Source organism: Macrobrachium nipponense, chromosome 19, assembly GCF_015104395.2.
Source record: "Macrobrachium nipponense isolate FS-2020 chromosome 19, ASM1510439v2, whole genome shotgun sequence".
Lineage (NCBI taxonomy): Eukaryota > Metazoa > Arthropoda > Malacostraca > Decapoda > Palaemonidae > Macrobrachium > Macrobrachium nipponense.
This window is the reverse complement of record NC_061088.1, coordinates 20,488,666-20,509,104: the sequence shown is the minus strand read 5'-3', so window position 1 is coordinate 20,509,104 and position 20,439 is coordinate 20,488,666. Positions and strand designations below refer to the sequence as shown.

General features: G+C 44.1%; 1 protein-coding gene across 1 annotated transcript in view; it reads right to left on the bottom strand.

Moving 5' to 3' along the window:
* Nucleotides 1-20,439, bottom strand: part of LOC135214731 (MAP kinase-activated protein kinase 2-like) — a 94,014-nt gene that overhangs the window by 21,243 nt on the left and 52,332 nt on the right. The window contains exon 2 of the mRNA XM_064249072.1: nucleotides 6,066-6,205. Coding sequence (XP_064105142.1) covers nucleotides 6,066-6,205 — 140 coding nt within the window. The remainder of the gene's footprint in view (nucleotides 1-6,065; nucleotides 6,206-20,439) is intronic.

The window sequence follows — 20,439 nt, the reverse complement described above, 5'->3', positions numbered from 1 at the left end:
ATAACATCTGTTCCCCCTTAAAAACAAAATGAATGGCGAGCGCTTATTTAAATAATACTCCGATGAATGCATATAATATCTATCAACTTGAGCAATTAAAAATCAAGATGTTCTAGTATTATCCTTATTATATCAATAACCATACACTGTACTTTATAATGTCCAGTATTATCCCTACTCCAATGTTCCAACAGGGATCAACATTGTTTTTAAAAGTCTGACGACTGTGCACTGACATTTTTTTTCTCAAGTTAATTAAAGCATGACAACAGCTGTTTCTGCTGCTAAAAATAGAGCAAATTTCATTATGTAATGGCTCAGCCTTATTCATAAACTGCCAAGGGATCTCTCAACACGTAAACAGCTCCAGATCTAAATATAGTGTACAATTTTGTACTACAAGTAATTCAGAATTTCAGCAACTTTACCTTAAAGAGAATACCGTGCATATTACATGTAATTTATACATATACATAGAACATTGGCTACAAAACAGGTTAACTGAAATTAATTATCAAAAACAATAATATGAACTAAAAGGTTAAGATTAAACATAAATTTTACCTCATATAGGTATATGTAGTACAATTTTTGTCAAATTTTTAGGTTAAACATTCCATTTTTCGAACGAAACTTTCTAGAAAATTTTGTATCGTTTGTCAAACAAATGATCTTGTTTATAGTACTTGTATTCAACAGCCTGCTGCGTCTTACAAGAAAAACTGTATTGAATGTCATTTTGTTTGCAATATATTGTTTGCAATATAAAGTTTAATGATAACCATATTCGACAAAATAAATAAAAGAAAAAAGCATTTCAATATCAAATTTAGCATAAAAGATGTGCAAAATCATACGTCACCACGGGCAGCTGACTTGAGACTGAACGAGGGAGCGTTGATATGTTGAGGAGAGAAGGAGAGGAGAGAGTTACAATATTAATGTATGTATGTAAAAGCAATAACAATTAACATAAAAAAAGGGAATTTCACAATAAATTTAATATATAAAAAAGGGAATTTCACAATAAATTTAACAATGATAAAATATGAAAATAATCAAATGCAATAAAGAAACAATAAAAATAGTCTTAACTGAGCCAATGTTCGGTGCGCCGAGTGAGACGGTATAGTTTAGCCATGTTCAACACAATAGTAAATGAAAGTACAAAAGCTTTTCACAATAAGATTTAGCATAAACGATTAACAAAATCATTCATCATTGCGGTTCATGCGTCATGATATTGTTAAGGAGAGAAGGAGAAACAGTTATCTTTACTGTAATACGTATGTATGTAAAAGCAGTACCATTTATATGAAAAAATAAAATTTTATTTCACAATAAATTCAATATACGTAATGATAAAACATGAAAAGAATCAAATGCAATACAGTATATATATATATATATATATATATATATATATATATATATATATATATATATATATATATATCATATATATATATATATATACATATATATATATATATATATATATATATACATATATATATATACATATATATATATATATATATATATATATATATATATATATATATATATATATATATATATATATATATATATATACTATATATATATATATATATATATATATATATATATACATATATATATATACAAGTCTTACTTGAGCCAGTGTTCAGTGCGCTGAGTGACACGATAGAGAGGAGAGGAGAGGAGAGGGAAGATGCGGGTCTGCTTCCTATTGACTTACCAGTTGGGCTGGGATGATTATTCATTTGTTTCTTTCACTTACACCCGATTTGCCCAAATCACTTCTTTTGTTATGCTAAAATACCTATCTCATGTCAATTGCTTTTTACGATTTTTTACTACTGTAAAAATAACTGGTTCCATAATAAACGCATTGGCGTCGTGTTCAGTTTCTGTATGCCTTCGAAATGTTTGTTTAAATGACTTTCTTGTGAAAAGTTATTGATCTCTTTTCTTTTCTTGCATTTTTTACTTATTAGTTATCTGTTCACAAAATCCTCATGTTTATTTTATGAAAATATAACTGGAAATTGAGAAATTATTTTTTTACTTCTACCTGTACAATTACACGGGCAGTGTATACAACCAGCCCTGTGAACTGTTTTACTTTGAATTCTAGTTAAACTATCTAATAATGATAATGTACATGGTAGTATAGTCTATATATTCTGTTGGATTACTCTTCCTCTAATTTGACAAAGCAAAACTTAGGACACTAAAACAATGAAGAAACCCCAGTGAAGTAAGGGTTTTCATAACCTACGAGCTCAAGCAAACAGACTCCCTTCCCCTTTAGTCATAAGTAATCAAGCCTTTTCCAGAGAAATGACTAATATTCCATACTTTTTCCATTTGTGAGCTATAGTAATTAATCATGTAGAGGGGTGCGTTTACCAATCACCGTACAAATTAATTTCTTACTGTCTTCCGTAATAGAAAAATCTGTTTAAAAACTGCACTGGCAATCAGGTAATTTCCCACATAAAAAGACAAACTGTTATTCTCAGATTATAGACATGTATCAATAACTCATTCTGACAATACAAAAATTATTTTGCTCACTTGACCTTATGAATTCCCTGTACCAGTTTGATCTACTGTCTTCAATACTTGACCTTACTTGACCTTAATGTCAGTCTCTGATATTTAAAGTTATAAATAACACAATTTTTCTTCTAGTCAGTAGGTAAGCAACCTACCCAACCTTTTTTATACTGAAAGGATTAAAGACTTACAGAACGAATTACTGTATGCAGACTTAAAAGTATAGGAATAAAAGTGAAATTAAAAACTCATAATCAAATAACTTGCTTTTTACCTTCCTAAGGGATTGAAGGAATATTGTTCATGACAAAAGCAATAATTAAATGACTTTTGGAAACCTATTTGAGTAAAAACGAGATTTATTATACGGAGTATAAATTGCAGATTTATCATATACAGTAAAAAGGACACTTGTTATGTACACATCTTCATTAATATAACAGAAAAGGAAAAAAAAAAGTAAACATAAAAAAAATCTTGAAATCAATATTGTAACTTCAATACAGCTTCACCCTTCCATAACGTCAGCTTTAAATGAACTTTAAACTTTGCAAAGAAGGGACTTCAAGTCAATTCATGCCTGGCATTGTTTAGATTCCAATTATCCATGTTACACTTTCATCCTACATAAATCGGTTACTAACGGATGGCAGTTCCAGTTTGCGAAGGAAAAGCCTCCTGAATGCCACACACAAACACACATATACACAATGAAGACAGAATTTTGTCACTGCCTCCAAAAGAACACTGCAGTATTGATAAACTGGTCTCTTTGCCAGCCAACTTTGAAGATATAATTTCCATATGAAGCAATTTACAGCAATCTATGGATGAGCAATCCTCAAAGACAATATAATTCATCATAATACACATCTAAACTTAATGTTACAGATACCTAGAAGACACTTAAATTATAATAAAAATTTTAATAAACACAATCAAGGTGAAGGTTACCAAAGTTCCCATTGAAAGGTTTACAATAATGCATTTACTGTAGTGAAAAAAAAATAAGATTCCTTTTTACTTAACCTCAAGATTTATGGGGAAAAAAATGCTGATGCTTTCTTTACAACAAGATCAATAATGAATAAAAAGGTTTGCAAAGATAACATTGATGGTTTTTAGTATTTCATTGTACTAGTATACAGAAAATAAGTGTAAATAAAACTCACTGTAAAAACCAATTCACATTAAGGTATATTAGTTAGTTAAAAACCAAAGTTGATAGTAAAAGTTACAGTCATTATAAGGTATATACCAATCAAGGTCAGAATCAAGCGAACTAATTTTTCTAGAAATGCATCTAATTCTAGGAACAGTATGCTGTTTAGTTTGCTACTGAAAAGTTACATGTGAATACAAAGTTAAGAAGAGATCAAATGTAATGAATAACACAATGACACAATCAAATAAGGTCCAGTTCACAGCATAACCATGAAAGTGAAAGATACACTACTTGTGACACTAGTAACAAGTCAAGTAGGATCTACTACCAAACTCATCACCAAAGTGTGAATAAAAGTAAGCCTCAAACAAGATGCAGGCCTCCGTCTCCTCCTTATACAGCTATATAAAAGAACTATTGAAGGTCTAAGGAGTATCTTCATAAGATAGTTTAACTGTTATTTACCACTTTTGTTGACTAAACAAAGTTAGTGCAAACATAAAAAGTACTTAAGTACTGTAATGCACCGACTGTAAAAAAAGAATTAATGTTAAAATCCATGAAATATGATAAACTCCTCCTTCAGTATGGTAAAGTACTGCAACCAGAAGTCTATGGAACTAATGTCTCTCTACTACTTTCCTTATCATGAGAAAACAAAAAGTTTTTTTTTTTGGTTTTACAGTGAAAGATTCAAAAATAGGTAGTGATATACATATGTACCTGCATTATACAAAAGAAGCAGGTACTACAAAGATTCTGAAAATTTAAGGGAAGAATGAGTTCTTAATTCTGCAAGGGGATAAAAAATCAAATAAAATGACTTGGGTCAACTGAAAGTGTATCAATTTGTTGAACAATTTTGTTTTTCTTTTCTAATAACTGATCTCTTCTTTCTGTATTTCCTGTTACCTCTTCTTACTTATTAATAATGAACACCATATCCTTTGGAAGCTTTAATTTCAAGTCAATGGCCCCTGTGACCTTGTTCCATCTGAATACGGTTCATGTTCTGAATAATAATAATAATGACACACCAGATTCCTTGCAGTAATAAGTGGTATGAACATCAACTAAAGGGAGCGATAGAAAATTATCAGGCAAAAATCCTCTGGGGCTATGGTACCACAACAGATAGGGTGATACATGAAAATAGACCAGACATGATGTCGATTGACAAAATCAAGAAGAAAAATATTACTCATTGATGTCGCAACACCAAGGGACACCAGAGTAGATGAGAAAGAAGGTGAGAAAATTTATAAGTATCATGACCTGAAAATAGAAATGAGAAGGATTTGGGACATGTCAGTGGAAAATATACTCCTAATCATCGGGACACTGGGCACGATCCCAAGATCCCTGAAAAGGAACTTGAAAAACTAGATACTACTATTAGTTTCAGGACCATGCAGAAGAGTGTGCTACTAGAAACTGCACACGTAGTGAAAAAAATGATGGACACCTAAGGAGGCAGAAATGCCAACCCCAAAACCCCACACTATAAAAACCACCCATGACTGATAAAAAATTATAAAAAATATAATAATACTGTAATATAATAACAAAATAATACAAACCCCAAAGTACTAACCCATACATTGATTTCATAAACAAAAGTAATTCATACAGTGTAATAGATATGTTACATAGAATACTAGACACAGTATCCCTACTACAGGGTAAAACCTACAACTTTTCCATTACTAGGAATGCATATATTTACGTAATTCCTTGTCCATGAAAAACTTCGAGGAAAATATTACAAAATGATAAAATCAAACAAACTTAGGTCAAAGCCTCAAACACATACAATGCCCACCAGTAAGGTACAATATTTGGACAAAATAAATTTTCCCATTACTACAAGGTGAAGAAGTTAAAACAATACAAACAATATTAGTCAACAACCCCGTAAGTCTCAAGTATACCCTTTTGACTTGTAATTGAACTCATTTGAAAACAACTCTGTACCTGCAAATTTAATTGGTCTCTAATATTTGTCCAAAAGTAAAACCACCAGTACTTGAATTCATCCCTGAATAAAGACAGAAAATAAAGAAAAGGAAAGTTACTTCAAGGGTAATGGATAAAGTATAAATATATGCATCTAAAGCTTTTACTTACTAAATGTCAAAAGGCTACTGTATATCCAATAAAAACCTTAGTCCTTCCAGAATGAACAAAGAATTTATCATCTTTGTGAGACCCTGGACACAATGTTAATCAACATTATCACTAAACTGATGGGTTAATATCAAATGAATGACACTATAAATAAGGAATTCAGCATTAATCTAACTATGAAAAGAATAACAATAAAAAAACTTACCATTCCATAACTACCAATAAACACTTCTGGTTGTGGTAAACATTTTCGTAAACATCAATAATGCATACAACATGAGGACAGGAAGAGGCTCGACAATGGAGATCAACTTCACGCCTAGCCTTGGGACAATCTCGCAGAACCTGAAAAACAAAGAAAATATCTGTAGGCATATACAGGATGGAAGGAATACTGTAAAATTTAGGCCAAGTGCCAAGTTATTGGGGCCTATGAGGTCATTCAGTGTTAAAATGACATTGTTATGATACAATAAAGTTTCATACATACTTACCTGGCAGATATATACATAGCTATCGACTCCGTCGTTCCCGACAGAATTTCAAATTTCGCGGCACTCGCTACAGGTAGGTCAGGTGATCTACCGCCCTGCTCTGGGTGGCAGGACTAGGAACTATTCCCGTTTTCTAATCAGATTCTCTCTTCCACTGTCTCCTGCGGGGAGGACTGGGTGGGTCTTCAATTGTATATATCTGCCAGGTAAGATGTATGAAACTTTATTGTATCATAACAATGTCATTTTCATACATTCAACTTACCTGTCAGATATATACATAGCTGATTGACACCCTTTGGTGAGGGCAAGAGACAGCTAACTAACTGACTAGACAGGTAAACAACATATGTTGTAGGTATAAATAAACCTTAGTTCCTACCTTCTTAGATGGAAGACTTCGTGGCTACTGCCCAGGAGTCTGCTTCATCTCAAGAGCCTTAGCGAGATAGTGATCTGTGGCCAAGAGTCTTGTGATCTGTCGATGGGGTCTCTTCCACTTACTCGACAGAACCTAACTGGCGTTTGTCAATGGGAGCACATCCGCTTATATGACAACACGCATTTATTTTAAGGAGCACACAACCAATCCCGATCACCCGATCCTAACCCGTGTTAGTTCTAAGATTGCCTAGAGTTATCCCCAAACTCTTAGCAAACAACCACAAACTCGAAACTCATACATACAAAAATAAAAATTTTGTACCCCTCTAATAGTCAGATGTCACTCGATTTCAAATGAAGCGAAGTGAAGGCCGCTTGTGCGACAACTGACCACTCCCATGCACCGAAAACACGAGAACACATCGACAAGAGGGTTACGTACACAATTTAAGGATTGGTGCTTTCTCCTTTACCCAGAACCGTCTGTGCTGACACAAACGGACCTAAAGAAAAACATTTATCATACGTAACTCGCACGTCTTTTAAATAATGGGATGCAAACACGGAGTTGCATCTCCAATAAGTTGCGTCCAAAATGTTTTTGAGTGACATATTTCTTTGGAACGCCACAGAGGTTGCGATTGCCCTAACTTCGTGGGTCTCACTCTTAAAAGATTAAAAGAATCATGCCTGGACAATTCCTTTATGAGCGTTTCCAGTAATAACACTTCTAACAAAAGAAGGCTAAGGGCGTTCTTGGACATTGCTCTCTTGGGGTCTTTTACTGAGCACCAAAGACCTTTTTGCGAAAACCCCCCCCCCAACTGCTTCTTCCTGTCCAGATAAAATTTTAGAGCTCTAACTGGGCAAAGGGATCTTTCTGCCTCTCTGCCCACCAAACTAGAAAGTCCTTTCACTTCGAAGCTCCTGGGCCAGGGATTCGAAGGGTTTTCGTTTTTGGCAAGAAAGAGGGACTGAAATGAACAAATTGCAGAGTCTCCTTTGAAGCCAACTCTTGATTCAAGGGCGTGCAACTCACTGACTCTTTTTGCCGTTGCAAGAGACATCAGAAACAAACACTTTCTAGTGATGTTACGAAAAGAAGCAGTGTGTAGTGGTTCGAATTCTTCTGATGATAGAAATTTAAGAACCACATCTAAGTTCCAGCTTGGAACCTTAGGTTCAAGTGATTTTGATGTTTCGAAGGAACGAATGAGGTCGTGCAAATCCTTATCATTCGTTAGATCTAATCCCCTGTTTCTAAAGACTGCTGAAAGCATACTCCTGTACCCCTTAATAGTCGGTACCGAGAGATGCGACTTTTCTCTAAGAAACAGAAGGAAATCCGCAATTTCGGTCACAGAGGTACTGGAAGAGGACAGCTTCTTCGACCTGCACCAGTTTCTGAAAACTTCCCACTTCGATTGGTACACTCGCCTAGTAGATGATCTGCGGGCTCTAGCAATTGCGCTTGCTGCCTGGCGAGAAAACCCTCTCGCTCTGACAAGTCTTTCGATAGTCGAAAGGCAGTCAGAGCAAGAGCGGGTAGATTTTGATGGTACCTCTCGAAGTGGGGTTGTTTGAGCAGATCTATTCTGTTTGGAAGAGATCTGGGGAAGTCCACCGTCCATTCCATCACCTCTGTGAACCAAATTTGAGCTGGCCAATACGGAGCAATCAGAGTCATTTTGGTTCCTTCGGATGCCACGAATTTTCTGACTACTTCCCCCAGTATCTTGAACGGGGGAAAAGCGTAAACGTCTATCCCTGACCAGTCCAGGAGAAAGGCGTCTGTTGCATAAGCCCGGGGATCTTCCCCAGGGCACAAAATGTTTCTATCCTCTTGGAGAGGAATGTGGCGAAAAGATCTATTTGAGGCTTCCCCCAAAGGAGCCAAAGGCTCTGACAGACTTCTGAGTGGAGTGTCCATTCTGTGGGAAGGACCTGGAACCTCCTGCTCAATCTGTCCGCTCTCACATTCCTCTCCCCTTGGACAAACCTTGTTAGAAGAACTACCTTCCTTTGGTTCGCCCCCAAATACAATAGATCTCTTGCCAGCTCGTACAGAGCAAAAGAGTGCGTCCCTCCTTGTTTCTTGACATAAGCCAGAGCTGTCGTATTGTCTTGAATTTATCTGTACGACTTTGCCTCTGACTATGTGTTCGAAGCTCTTTAGCGCCAGGTGAATTGCTAAAAGCTCCTTGCAATTTATGTGCCATGACACCTGTTCCGCCGACCAGGTGCCTGACACTTCTTTGGATCCCAATGTTGCACCCCAGCCCGACTCCGAGGCGTCTGAGAATAATGTCAGGCTTGGGTTCCGTACTTGCAGGGACACTCCTTTGTTTTCCTTTAAGGGAATCAACCACCACTTCAAATGATTTTTTATTTCCTCCGAGATTGGAAACGTGTCCGAGAGCTGTCCTGTCTTCCAACTCCAACTTCTTCTCAGGAAGAACTGAAGCGGTCGAAGATGTAATCTTCCTAGGAGAAAGAACTGTTCGAGCGAGGAAAGGGTTCCCAGAAGGCTCAGCCATTCCCTCGCTGAAGTGCGCTCTTTCCCTAGAAAGTTCGATACTGTGGCACAGCCTTTTTTGTTCTTTATTCTCTCTTGAGATGGAAAAGCTCGAAAACCCCGAGAATCCATCTGAATCCCCAGATAAACCACGTTCTGGCTGGGGATCATCTGAGACTTCTCGAGGTTCACGATCAACCCCAATGATTTTGTCAATTCCAGTGTTGTTGACAGGTCCTCCAAACACTGCTTTTGAGACCTGGCTTCTGATGAGCCAGTCGTCCAGGTACAGGGAGACGTTTATCCCTTTCAAATGTAAATGTCTTGCTACATTTTTCATCACGTCCGTGAAGACTTGAGGAGCCGTGGACAGGCCGAAACACAGGGCCCTGAACTGATAGATTATTCCTTCGAACATAAATCGAAGGTACTTCCTCGACGAATGGTGGATCGGGATGTGGAAGTATGCGTCCTGAAGGTCTAGGGACGCCATCCAATCCCCTTGCCGCAGTGCTGCAAGGACTGAAGCAGACGTTTCCATGCTGAACTTCTGTTGTTCGACGAATTTGTTCAGCGCACTTACGTCCAGTACCGGTCTCCATCCCCCCGAGGCTTTTGCTACAAGAAACAAGCGATTGTAAAACCCCGGGGACTCGCAATCCAGCACTAGCTCTATTGCTCTTTTGTCCCACATCTGTTCCACCATCTGACGAAGAGTATCCATCAGAACAGGGTCCCTGTATCTGGCGGACAATTCCCTCGGTGATGTTGTCAAGGGAGGAATGTCCTTGAATGGGATGCGATAACCCTTCTTGATGATCGACATCGTCCAAGGATTCGCTCCTATGTCTTCCCAGGCTTTCGCAAAAGAATGTAACCTGGCTCCTACGGGTGTCTGGAGGACAGAATTCTCACTTCCCTTTCTTAAAGGGACGGAAGGAAGACCTGCCCCTCTTTCGGTTTGACTTCCTTCTGGCGATTGATCTAGTTGGAAGACCTCCCTCGAAAGGGCTGCTGCTGAGCTGGACGAGCCACTTTTCTTTTCACTGGCCACAGGCCTATTCTTCCTTGAGGATTGTCTAAGGAGATCCTGGGTGGCCTTTTCAGTCAGAGAATGCGCAATATCCTTCACCAACTGCGAGGGAAAAAGGTGTTCTGAGAGAGGCGCAAACAATAAGGCGGCTCTCTGCGAAGGAGAGACGGCCTTCGTGAGGAAAGCACTGTGAACCGCCCTCTTCTTTAAAACTCCTGCACCAAAGAGGGAGCATACCTCAGCCGATCCATCCTGAACAGCCTTATCAATGCAGGCGAGGATGCTATTTAGGGTTTCTGGGTCGAGTTGTTTCTTCCTTTGTTCCTGAGATTTCTTGGCCAGAACCCCAAGGGACCAATCTAAGAAGTTAAAAACTTCTAAAGTGTGAAAAAGTCCCTTGAGGAGGTGGTCCGTTTCCGAAAGCCCCCATGTTACCTTCGCTGCATTCAAGGCGTGTCTTCTCGATGAATCCACCAAACTCGAGAAGTCTGACTCAGCTGAAACGGACAGAGACAATCCCATATTCTCTCCCGTTTCGTACCAAATGCCTCTCCTCCCTGTAAGTTTAGCGGGAGGCATACAAAAGACCGTCCTTCCTAACTCCTTCTTCTTCTTGAACCAGGAGTCAAGAGATTGAAGAGCCCTCCTCATAGATATAGCAGGCTTCATTTTTAGGAAAGAGGAAGACTTGTGTGTTTTCGTGCTCGAAAACAGAGAGCGTGGAGAAGGGGGAGCGGCTGGCGTTAACGAGTCTCCATATTCCTCCAATAGAAGGGACGAAAGAACTTTGTAATTAGAAGATCCTTCCTTCATTTCGTCCTCCGAGGCGTCTTCTGGGTTCATAGGCTCGGAAGGAGAAGGCTCCCTTCTTTCTTCTGACTCTTCTCTTACTCTCTTTCGAGTGTCAGGCTCTTCATACGAGGAATGCGCCTGGTGTACAGCAGGAGTATCTCGCCTGGAAGGAGTAACGTGTTTGGAATACTCCTGGCGCTTGGGCAGGCGCAGAGCGCCTCGAAATACTCCTGGCTTCTAGGTAGGGCGCATCTTGTTCAGAATACTCCTGGCGCGTGGGAGGAGTATTAATTAAGTTCTCCAGAATACTCCAATGGCGCCTGGGAGGAGTATTAAGCTTCTTCGGAATACCTCTGGCGCCTGGGAGGAGTATAAGTTCAGGAATACTCCTGGCGCCTGGGAGGGAGTATAAGCTTCGGAATACTCCTGGCGCCTGGGAGGAGTATAAGTTCAGAAAACTCCTGGCGTTCTGGGGAGGGAAGTATCTAGGCCCGACGGGACTCCTGGCGCCTGGTAGGAGGCACGTCGTTCCAAAAAATATGACAATTTGTCGAAAAATTGCATTTTTCCTAACATATACAAACCTGAGGTCCTTTAACAATAGGAAGTAGCTAGCGGCAGCTGGAACGGTCGTAAGCTTCGAACAAGGGAGAGAACGGTAGTTAACTGCTTGTCCGACAGTCGCGCAACAAATCACTTTTGCTTTTGGCCCATGCAAATACGCAGAGTGAGGGGTGGCATGAGGAGGGACTATATGTAAAGGACCTCAGGTTTGTATAGTTAGGAAAAATGCAATTTTCGACAAATTGTCATTTGTTCCGATACGTAATACAAACCCTCGGTCCTTTAACAATAGGAAGACCTCACTTCTTGGTGGGAGGAATCTGAGTCTTTTGATGAACAGACTGGTGTTCGTCCATCCCTGGAATGCCTCCCTGGTCGTAAGAAGCGAGGGAGGGATCCAAGCCTCTGTCCGATTGATCGGGGTGTGCACCGCAGGATCAATGGTCAGACCTCTGGGCGAGTACTAAGAGAGAGGCAAGCGTATCTCTTCGTACCAGCAAGCAAGAACTTGTTCCTGTTTGCAAGAGGCAACATAAAGTATGGGTTGTCTCAAGCTGGCATCCACTTCCTCCCCCTTGTTGGAGGAAGTGGTGGATATACGCTCCATCCCTAGTGAAAGGGATAGGATGGGGCTCTGTTGAGTAGCTCACCTGCATCTTGTCCTTATCCAGCAGGGTGACGACCGTGTCCCTCTAACACAGGTAGAGGGGAAGAAAAAAGATGGGAAGAGGAGCCAGGTCACTCTCTCATTCACTCATCCATTCTTATGGTCACACCAGGACTCGATGCTGTTCAGCCTCGAGGGTCTGGGTTCGCTACACAACTTGTTGAGCAGCCACCACGGGTCCCAAGGAAAAAAGATCCAAGGACCTGTGGGCAATATCCGAAGGTAGAAGGAAGGGCATGTGGTCTGGTTGACCAGACCCCTGCCTTCAGTACCTGCGCCACGGAGTAAGTTCTTGTGGACAAGGCAGCATCTCTTCGCATCGAAGGCGGTAAGTCCATTAGGGAGGGGATTGTGAACGACTCGAACCAATCGTCAGGGACGAAGGGTTCTGAGTCTTCGCTACGAAGTTCGGTACGAAATCGAGCGTCACAGATCCCCATCCCCTGGATGCTTGACTTCGCAGGAGAAGTCATGCAGTTCCTCAGAGGAAAAGAAGGAAATAGTCGCATGACCTATCCCTCTTCTCTACTTCGGTGATGTCCAGTACCCATACTGGTCTGTCCGTTTGCCACGAAGTCTCTCGCATCCTCCTATCCCCATGCAGCGAAGTTCTCGGTAGTGGATAGGGACACCGACACTCCATGTGGGTGTCAATGGTATGGGTACTGTGACAAGCTATTAAACGAAGTAATGATTGCTCTGTAACAACCGAACTAAGTCAACAGCGTAGTTCGTAACTGACTCGGCCGCTCTGACAGCCGCCGACTGACTGCGTTCGGTAGGAGGCAAGTTGTCAAAGCATCCGAGTAAGTCACGTGACCTTCGCCTTTAAAGGGTTATGCGAGAGGACCAAACAAATAATGTATTTGTTTGTCACCAATGCTGGACAGCGAGGTGATGATTCTCTTAAGGCATGTGCCCAACAGGCGAAAGTCAATTGCCTTCTAGAGACCGAGGTCCCTGAAGGTAAAACATCTCATGGTTGTTGAATCTCAGCTAAGGAGAAACAACACTATGTACCGTTGAAGACGAAGGTAGATATTGAATGCAACCTACGTCTTCACATATGAATCGAGAGAAGGATTCTCAAGATTCATAACCTGTGCTTACAAATGGACTGAAAACGCTAACCGCTATTTCATTGCTGTCCGGTGAGAAGTCGTAGTTGCAATGAAAGCGGGGCGTTTCTTCAGTAATGAAAAACACAGGGGAAAGCCGCCTGAAGAACTGCTTCTCATGGGCTGAACATTTGGAAGTAGAGCTGTCAGGTCGGAGAGTAGGCGATGTCTTCTGACATCTCGTAATTCGGTTGAACAATGAACAAGTTGTACACCTAAGAATAAGAGAATTTTATTGAAGACAAACCTCAGATGTCTGCAAAAATCATTCGCAGTTATCGCAGTGCGAATGCAGCGGGAAGACTTGTACAGGACTTCTGTTACCGTGCGGTAAACAGAAACGATGAAAGGAGTCCAAGAGATTACTCCTTTTGTGAAAATTCTCGCGAATGTCCGAAGGCGATGGAATCTAGCGTCACAGCCAGTAGATGGTCCTTTCATTATTGCGAGAAATCCCCGTTAATTCAGAGACCTAAGTCCATGATTGTTTGGGCAGAGATAACGGTTTCGGTAGTCTAATCAAAAGCCAGGGCAGAGAGAGAAATATCCATAACCGTGCATATCGGGAGGCCCAGCTGGATACTGAGCTGCTATCAGGCAGTTTCAATAACGCATTAAGCTGAGCCTGAGCTTCTCGCTGACAAGTCGTCCATCCGTGAGTTGCCAGGTAATCATTTATTCCATGAAGGAATTGCGTTCGGACCTAGAAACTAACCGAGCATAAAAGATATGCTCGTAGCAATTATATTTAGGCCCGAAAACGAATTTCGGTAAATATAAACACGTTGAAATGGTGTTGTCATGACAAAAACCCATAAGTATATAAAACATTGAAACTGAAAACTCCTAGGGTAGGTTGCAGGCAACCCCGAGTTTGCAGTTCAATTAGAAATACTTGAATCTTATAAGTCGCAATACCGTTCGATTAACTATGGGATATGCGCTACCCCTCCTCGGTACAATTCAACTGCCTTAGTTAGAATCATGTCGCGGGGAGGTTAATATACGTCGTATATTTGCTAGGATTCTGAACAAACGATCTCCGTCCTAAATTTCTTTCCTTCCAACCTTGAAAACAAAAATAAGGCTTTGGAGATCGACCCACCTTCGATCTCTATCAAAAGAGAGTGAATGGAGAACGTCTTCCTCGAAGGAAAGCTTCAATAGGTTGAACAGAATACTAACGACGATAGTTCAAGCCAAACTGGATCTTCCCCGTCCGATTTCTTCTTTCTCTAGTCCAGGTTGGGTCGCCTACTGTGAGGGTGTGAAAGACGATAAGAACATTAGTTTATTGTGTTTTTTTGGTTTTCATTCAGGCAGCAAGTCTTTTCCAATTGCCTAATGCTAAAAATTCCAGGAATTCGAGGCATAGGCCGAGGTTCCCACGATTATCGTGTATATCCAGGGATTTCTCGTCTCGCTCACTTTGGACCCGTGGTTCCGTCCCCAGCTGTGTAAGTGTTTGGAGATCGTAAAAACTCGGAACACTGAATGGGGCGGTAGAAATTCCGTAGAATTCTAAGCAGTCCTGCGAAACCCCCACCGAATTCGTCAAACGATTATCGGCTAAGGTGGTCCTCCCTCGTATTCCCGTAGAAATAGAAATCGAGAATGGGGCAGGAATTCCTCCCTCAACTACCGGGGTTTACGTCAGGTAGGACCCGAAGGTCCCCCGGCTACCGGTATTTAGCGCAGTCCCCGAACGTGTGGATCCTACAGAGAAATCTCTGTAGGATTCCTCCCCTTTACCCTCGTAACCCCGTCCCCCCCCCCCCCCCCGGGTAAGGACGGGAGAGCGGAAATGGGGTGGGAGGAATTGGATACTCTGCGTTCGACCTTCCCAGCCATGGAACTAGCAGTTTGGAAAGAGAGTAGGAACAGCCAATCGTCCAGCCTCTCATAGTACTGGGAAAAAAACGTATCGGTCAGTGAGGGAAAACCGTTTTCCCTCGCGGAGGGTTACGAACTCTCCCACTGTAGGTAAAGGGTCTGCCGCCACTGGTCGGTGAAAAGTCGTTGGGTTGGGGGCTGATCGGACACCTGGACAGGAGAGAGCCGAGATACCGTCCTACCGACTCATTCCAGGTCCTCTCGTCGAGGTCGAAACCTCCTCAGGAGGACTGAAAGGAGTATTCAAATACGGTGTCCGAAGACACGTTCGAAACGCCGCTGTCGCAAGTAGAGGAGGTTGGAAGTAGCTTGATCGACCTGGACCAAGAACTGAAGAGAGCCTTCTTGTCCCGGAAAGACGAAGAGACTTCTGGAGTTCGAGACAGAATCGGCAAGTTCCTGGATCCGCGGCGAACCACCGTCCGGGTTTGGGTGCCCTCTCGGGACCCCAAAACGACTCGAGTCAGAGACGTGGGCTCTGCTGGTTGGGTAGCGGTGCAATCCTTCCGCAAGGTCATTATGCGGATGACGAATCAAGGCTTAATTGACCTTTCGACAAAATTCCTCTGTAATCTCGGGTGGAGTAACCGTGTCTTGCGGGAGTAGGACCGTCCAGTCCCGCCTCCAACAAGAAACAGAATCCCGGACGGATACTCCTCCTTCAGAAGGAGGTAACAGCAGCAAGACCCTGGACGGTCGCCTCCAGCTACTTGCTGCGGTATGTCCTTGGGTCGGTCCTAGAAACCGTGCCTGGTACCATAACGGCGTCATAAGCGGCGAATCGCGGAGTCGGCGCACCTCTCGCGATCACTCATAGGTACCCTCGCTCCTCCCGGGGTGTCGCCCGAGGAGGAGGTTGAATGGGTACAGGAGAGGTCATACCTGACGCTCCCCCCTAGCTCGCTGGCAGGACCAGCGTGCTTGGAGGGCTGCTGTGGGATCGTCCGACCCTCCTCCAGTGGCGATCGAGAGCCAGCAGCCTAGCCTTTGCCGCTCGCCGCTGGGGCGAGAGGCTCGGCTGGGAAGAACGTCTGACCACTGATCTCTAGCGTCAGGCGAGCTGGTTTGCTGGGTTTTACCGTCCTCCGCCCGGTCCCGATGGGTGGGAGCGGCGTCCAGGTGACCTGCTAGGCTCGTTTGTCTCGGTGAGGACCGGCGAGCGTCCCTCTCAGGCGCGTCGAGCCGCCTTCGGTACCCAGCCGTGGCTGGTTAACCGACGACCGGGGGCGGGACCCCTTCCTCGCCTTCAAACCCGTGGCTGGTTCAGCGGGACCGTCACGTCAACCCGAGCAGCCAGCTCGGAGTCAGCTTGCGAGAGCAGGTACCAAACTTGGGCCCTAGCGAAGAGTCGTCTGCCCACGATCACTCGAGCCAGTCTTCTGCGTCCGCGCTTCAATCTTGGCGGCGAGGCGATCTCGCGTTGTCCCAAGACTTTGGCTGGACCCCGGTCTCCCGCCGGGCGGGATACCGTCCACTCGGTGTACTTCTCGCCTCAACGAGAAGAAGCCGAGGCGGATCCTGGTTTTAGCGGCAGAAAACCGCTCGAAGCCATCGGCGGAAGGAAGTGCCAGCCGAAGCTGGTTAAATCCTGCCTCCATGGTCCCCGGGTCCCCTTCTTTTCTCCTTGGTAGAAGTAAAAGATGGGCCCTGTTCCCGAAGGGAGTGGGGAGAGCAGGGAGGACCAGCAGAAGATGCTCCCCTAATCCCGGCCGGAGCGAGACCGGGGCCCTTGAAGAACGGTACCCGAAGGGAGCCTTCTTTAGGGGGGTTAAAACCCGGGTTATTACCAAGCTGGTCGGCTGCAAAGGAGCGGGGCCGCTTGGCCTGGCAAGAGTCCCCACCTGAGGCGATCTCTTACCAGGCCATTCTGCTCCGTGCCGCGTCATTGGCCGCCGAGGCCGAACTCTGGCGCCGAAAACTTATTGGCTTGACGGTTCCCCTCCCGAGGGAGAACGTACACTCGGGATCTCTCGCGAACGAGAGACCGAGCCGGAACCTGGCGTAGCGGCATCGCCGCTAGCACCAGGCGAGGAAGTACCAGAGCTAACCGATACTCCTCTGGTCCCGTCTATCTCTTCCTTACGGAAGGGGAGACGGGCCCCGCTCCCAAGGAAGAAGGAGCAGGAGGACCAGCAGAAGGACCCCCCGTCCCACCGGGTGGGTTACGGGCCCTTAGAAGTTCCCGAAGGAGACTTCTTAGGGGGGAAGGCAGCCTTCCTTCTTCTTCGCTTATGGGCCTTAGAAGTCGAAGGGGAAGAGGCAACAGCAGACGATGAAGACGAAGATGACAGCTTCCTCTTCTCCTCTTCCTCGTCAGCTCTCGCAGGACAGTCGTCAGGTCCTCCATCCAGGAGGGAGCCGGGGCAGTTGCCGAAGCAACAGGGCCCGACTGCACTGTCCGGAAGGACCTGGGACTGGGGAAGACACACCGTGGGCAGGACCAGCATGGACAGGCACAGGAATCAGGAGCGACAGGAACAGCAACCAGCTCAGGAGCGGCAGGACAGCGGCAGCGGTAGACCCAGAAGGGACAGCCAAGCCAACAGCGGGAATCACATCAGCGGCAGGTACGGCAGGCCCAGCCGATCGCCTCGTAGAATCATCGGCAGCCAGCGGAACCTGGGTCCTGGCGGCCGGTCCAGGGGCGAGCTGCTGGAACAGCGGAAGTCTGGGGCGGCAACAACGAAGAAAACATGCGGCAGCGGCAACCCCACCTCGTACGGCTGCGGCCCTAGTAGCGGCAGACAGCGTCATCGACACAGCATGGGGAGTGTAGACCAGGAGGGGGAGGGGGGGGGGGCAGCATAAGCGGCCGTGGTAGTAGTGGAGACCGCCCCAGACCTCGCTAGACGCTGCAGCAGCCCGTGGATGCTAGGCACGCCCTGCCTCCGCGGTGTCCATACCTGTCCAAGGTCGTCTCCCACGGATTGTAGCACCTGCGGTAACATAGATAGATTAGTAAGAAGGGGTTCCCTCACGCACGGGGGGAAGACATGCCCACCAACGAAGCAAGGAAGACCCCAAATACAAAATACAACGAAGAAGCTGAGAAGGAAGCGACAAGAATCGGATACCAAGGGAGTCGCGGGAGAGCTTTCCGACGACTTCCTGGCAGACCTTCGCTTCTCCTACCCCCGCACAGCAGTGAAAAGTAATATGAAAATGAAACAGAATACTGCCCTTGCGATTCACTTCATAGAACTTAAAGGGGAAAAGATCAATTCCCGGGTAAGAACGGAAACTTGATCCAATAATAGATGCTATCATAAAATATATGAAAATGAAAACAGATCACTGCACTTGCGATTTCATTTTCACATAAAAAATCGTAAGGATCAATTCCCGGGCGGTAAGAACGAAAATTGATCCAAATTAAAATTTCATGCAAATAATAAATGAAAATGAAAGAAAAGATTATTGCAATTGCGAATCCACTTTCCTTGCATTCTATATACAAAATTAAAAGGCTCGTGCCGAGCGCAATCACACTCTCGGTAACGAACGCACAGGGCAAAAATATAATGAAAAGAGTACTTACATTTTTCAATTACACACTCCGCCCAAATACATGACTCGGCGCGAGCGCGCCCGCCCTCGGCACCGAGACATAATTCATGGTTCAATTCAAGAAAAGAGAGGAAATCGCCGCAGCTACGGAGGCGATAACTCCATGTTGGTTCATAATTAAGTAGAAAATGAAAACAGTGTACTTACAGTTTCATTTTCAAGTCAAACAAAACCATTAGTAGAAAACACAATAAAAACAAAGCATACGACGATGAAGCGGGCAGAGCGATGACGAACACGTCCTTCACACCCGCGGCCGAAAGCAAAAGTGATTTGTTTACCTCCCAGTCGCGCGGCGCGCAACTGTCGGACAAGCAGTTAACTACCGTTCTCCCCTTGTTCGAAGCTTAACGACCATTCCAGCTGCCGCTAGCTACTTCCTATTGTTAAAGGACCGAGGGTTTGTATTACGTATCGGAACAAACTCCTGATCCTTAGAATGCGACTGATGTTTAGTAGGAGTATTGATTCGGTAGGCGCTTTCCGTCTCACAAGCGCTCTACTCCTAACAGGATCTTCCTCTTCAGCTAACTCTTGGCGCTTGATTGAAGATCTTGAATGTTGTACTGGCTCTTTGCGCCTACTCGGAAGCCTGGCTCCTGGTTGGCGCCCTACTCTTGACAGGAGTAACTTCCATTCTTACTTCTCTCCTGTCTAACGCATTGCTCCCCCCAGAGATGGCCGCTTGTGCGACAACTCCCCTGAAGGTGCGTCGCGCCCGACAGGAGATCGGTATTTAGATCTTTTAATAGAAGCCTATCATCCTTCTTACGAGTAGGCTCCTTATAAAGAGTTCCTACTAACGAGGCTAATTGCTCTTGCATATTCATTAATATTCTCCTGGTTGAGGAATCTTTCGAATCAGGAGAGGGAGATCTGGAAGGCGCTCTAGGATCCCTTCCAGACCCAGAGTCTGAATGTATTCTCGCCTTCTTTATTACCGAAGGCGCTACTTCTTCAGAGAAGCGCTCGGGACTCGAATTGCGTTCATGCTCTTTCATACTCCTCTTCAGCGGACGGGAAAGTTTCGACTCCTTCCATCTCTTCTCGGAGAAGGCGAACTAGACGACGAAAAAGCACTCTCGAAGGACGCTTTTCCTATAGCGGTCCCTTGCAGTATTTGATATGCTCGATTCTGCCGAAGGGACGCTGATCGTTGGGGATTCTCCACAACCCCCGTACGGCTTTCGACTTTCCTTCTCCTCCGGGCCAGGGAGCTTGGAAGAGGTCTAGGCCTGGGAGCGTCGCAAGAGACGACCAGACGCCCCCTCCACTACACTGGGGACACTAATATCACTAGCGAAACCACATTCACTTTCCTTACCTTCCAACATGCTGCGACTTTTTCCTGCATTTTCTGAAGGGAAGCTCTAAGTTTTTTCTGCTATTTCCGAAGCAGAACTAGAGGGATTAGCAATTTGTGAACGGGCTGAAACAGAATGGGCATGATTATCAGAGGAAGAACGCTACAGAACTAGATAGTAAATCATGAGAAGCAGACATTCTGCGGGTTTTATAAGCCGCCTTCCTCTCTCTATCTTTCTCTAACTTC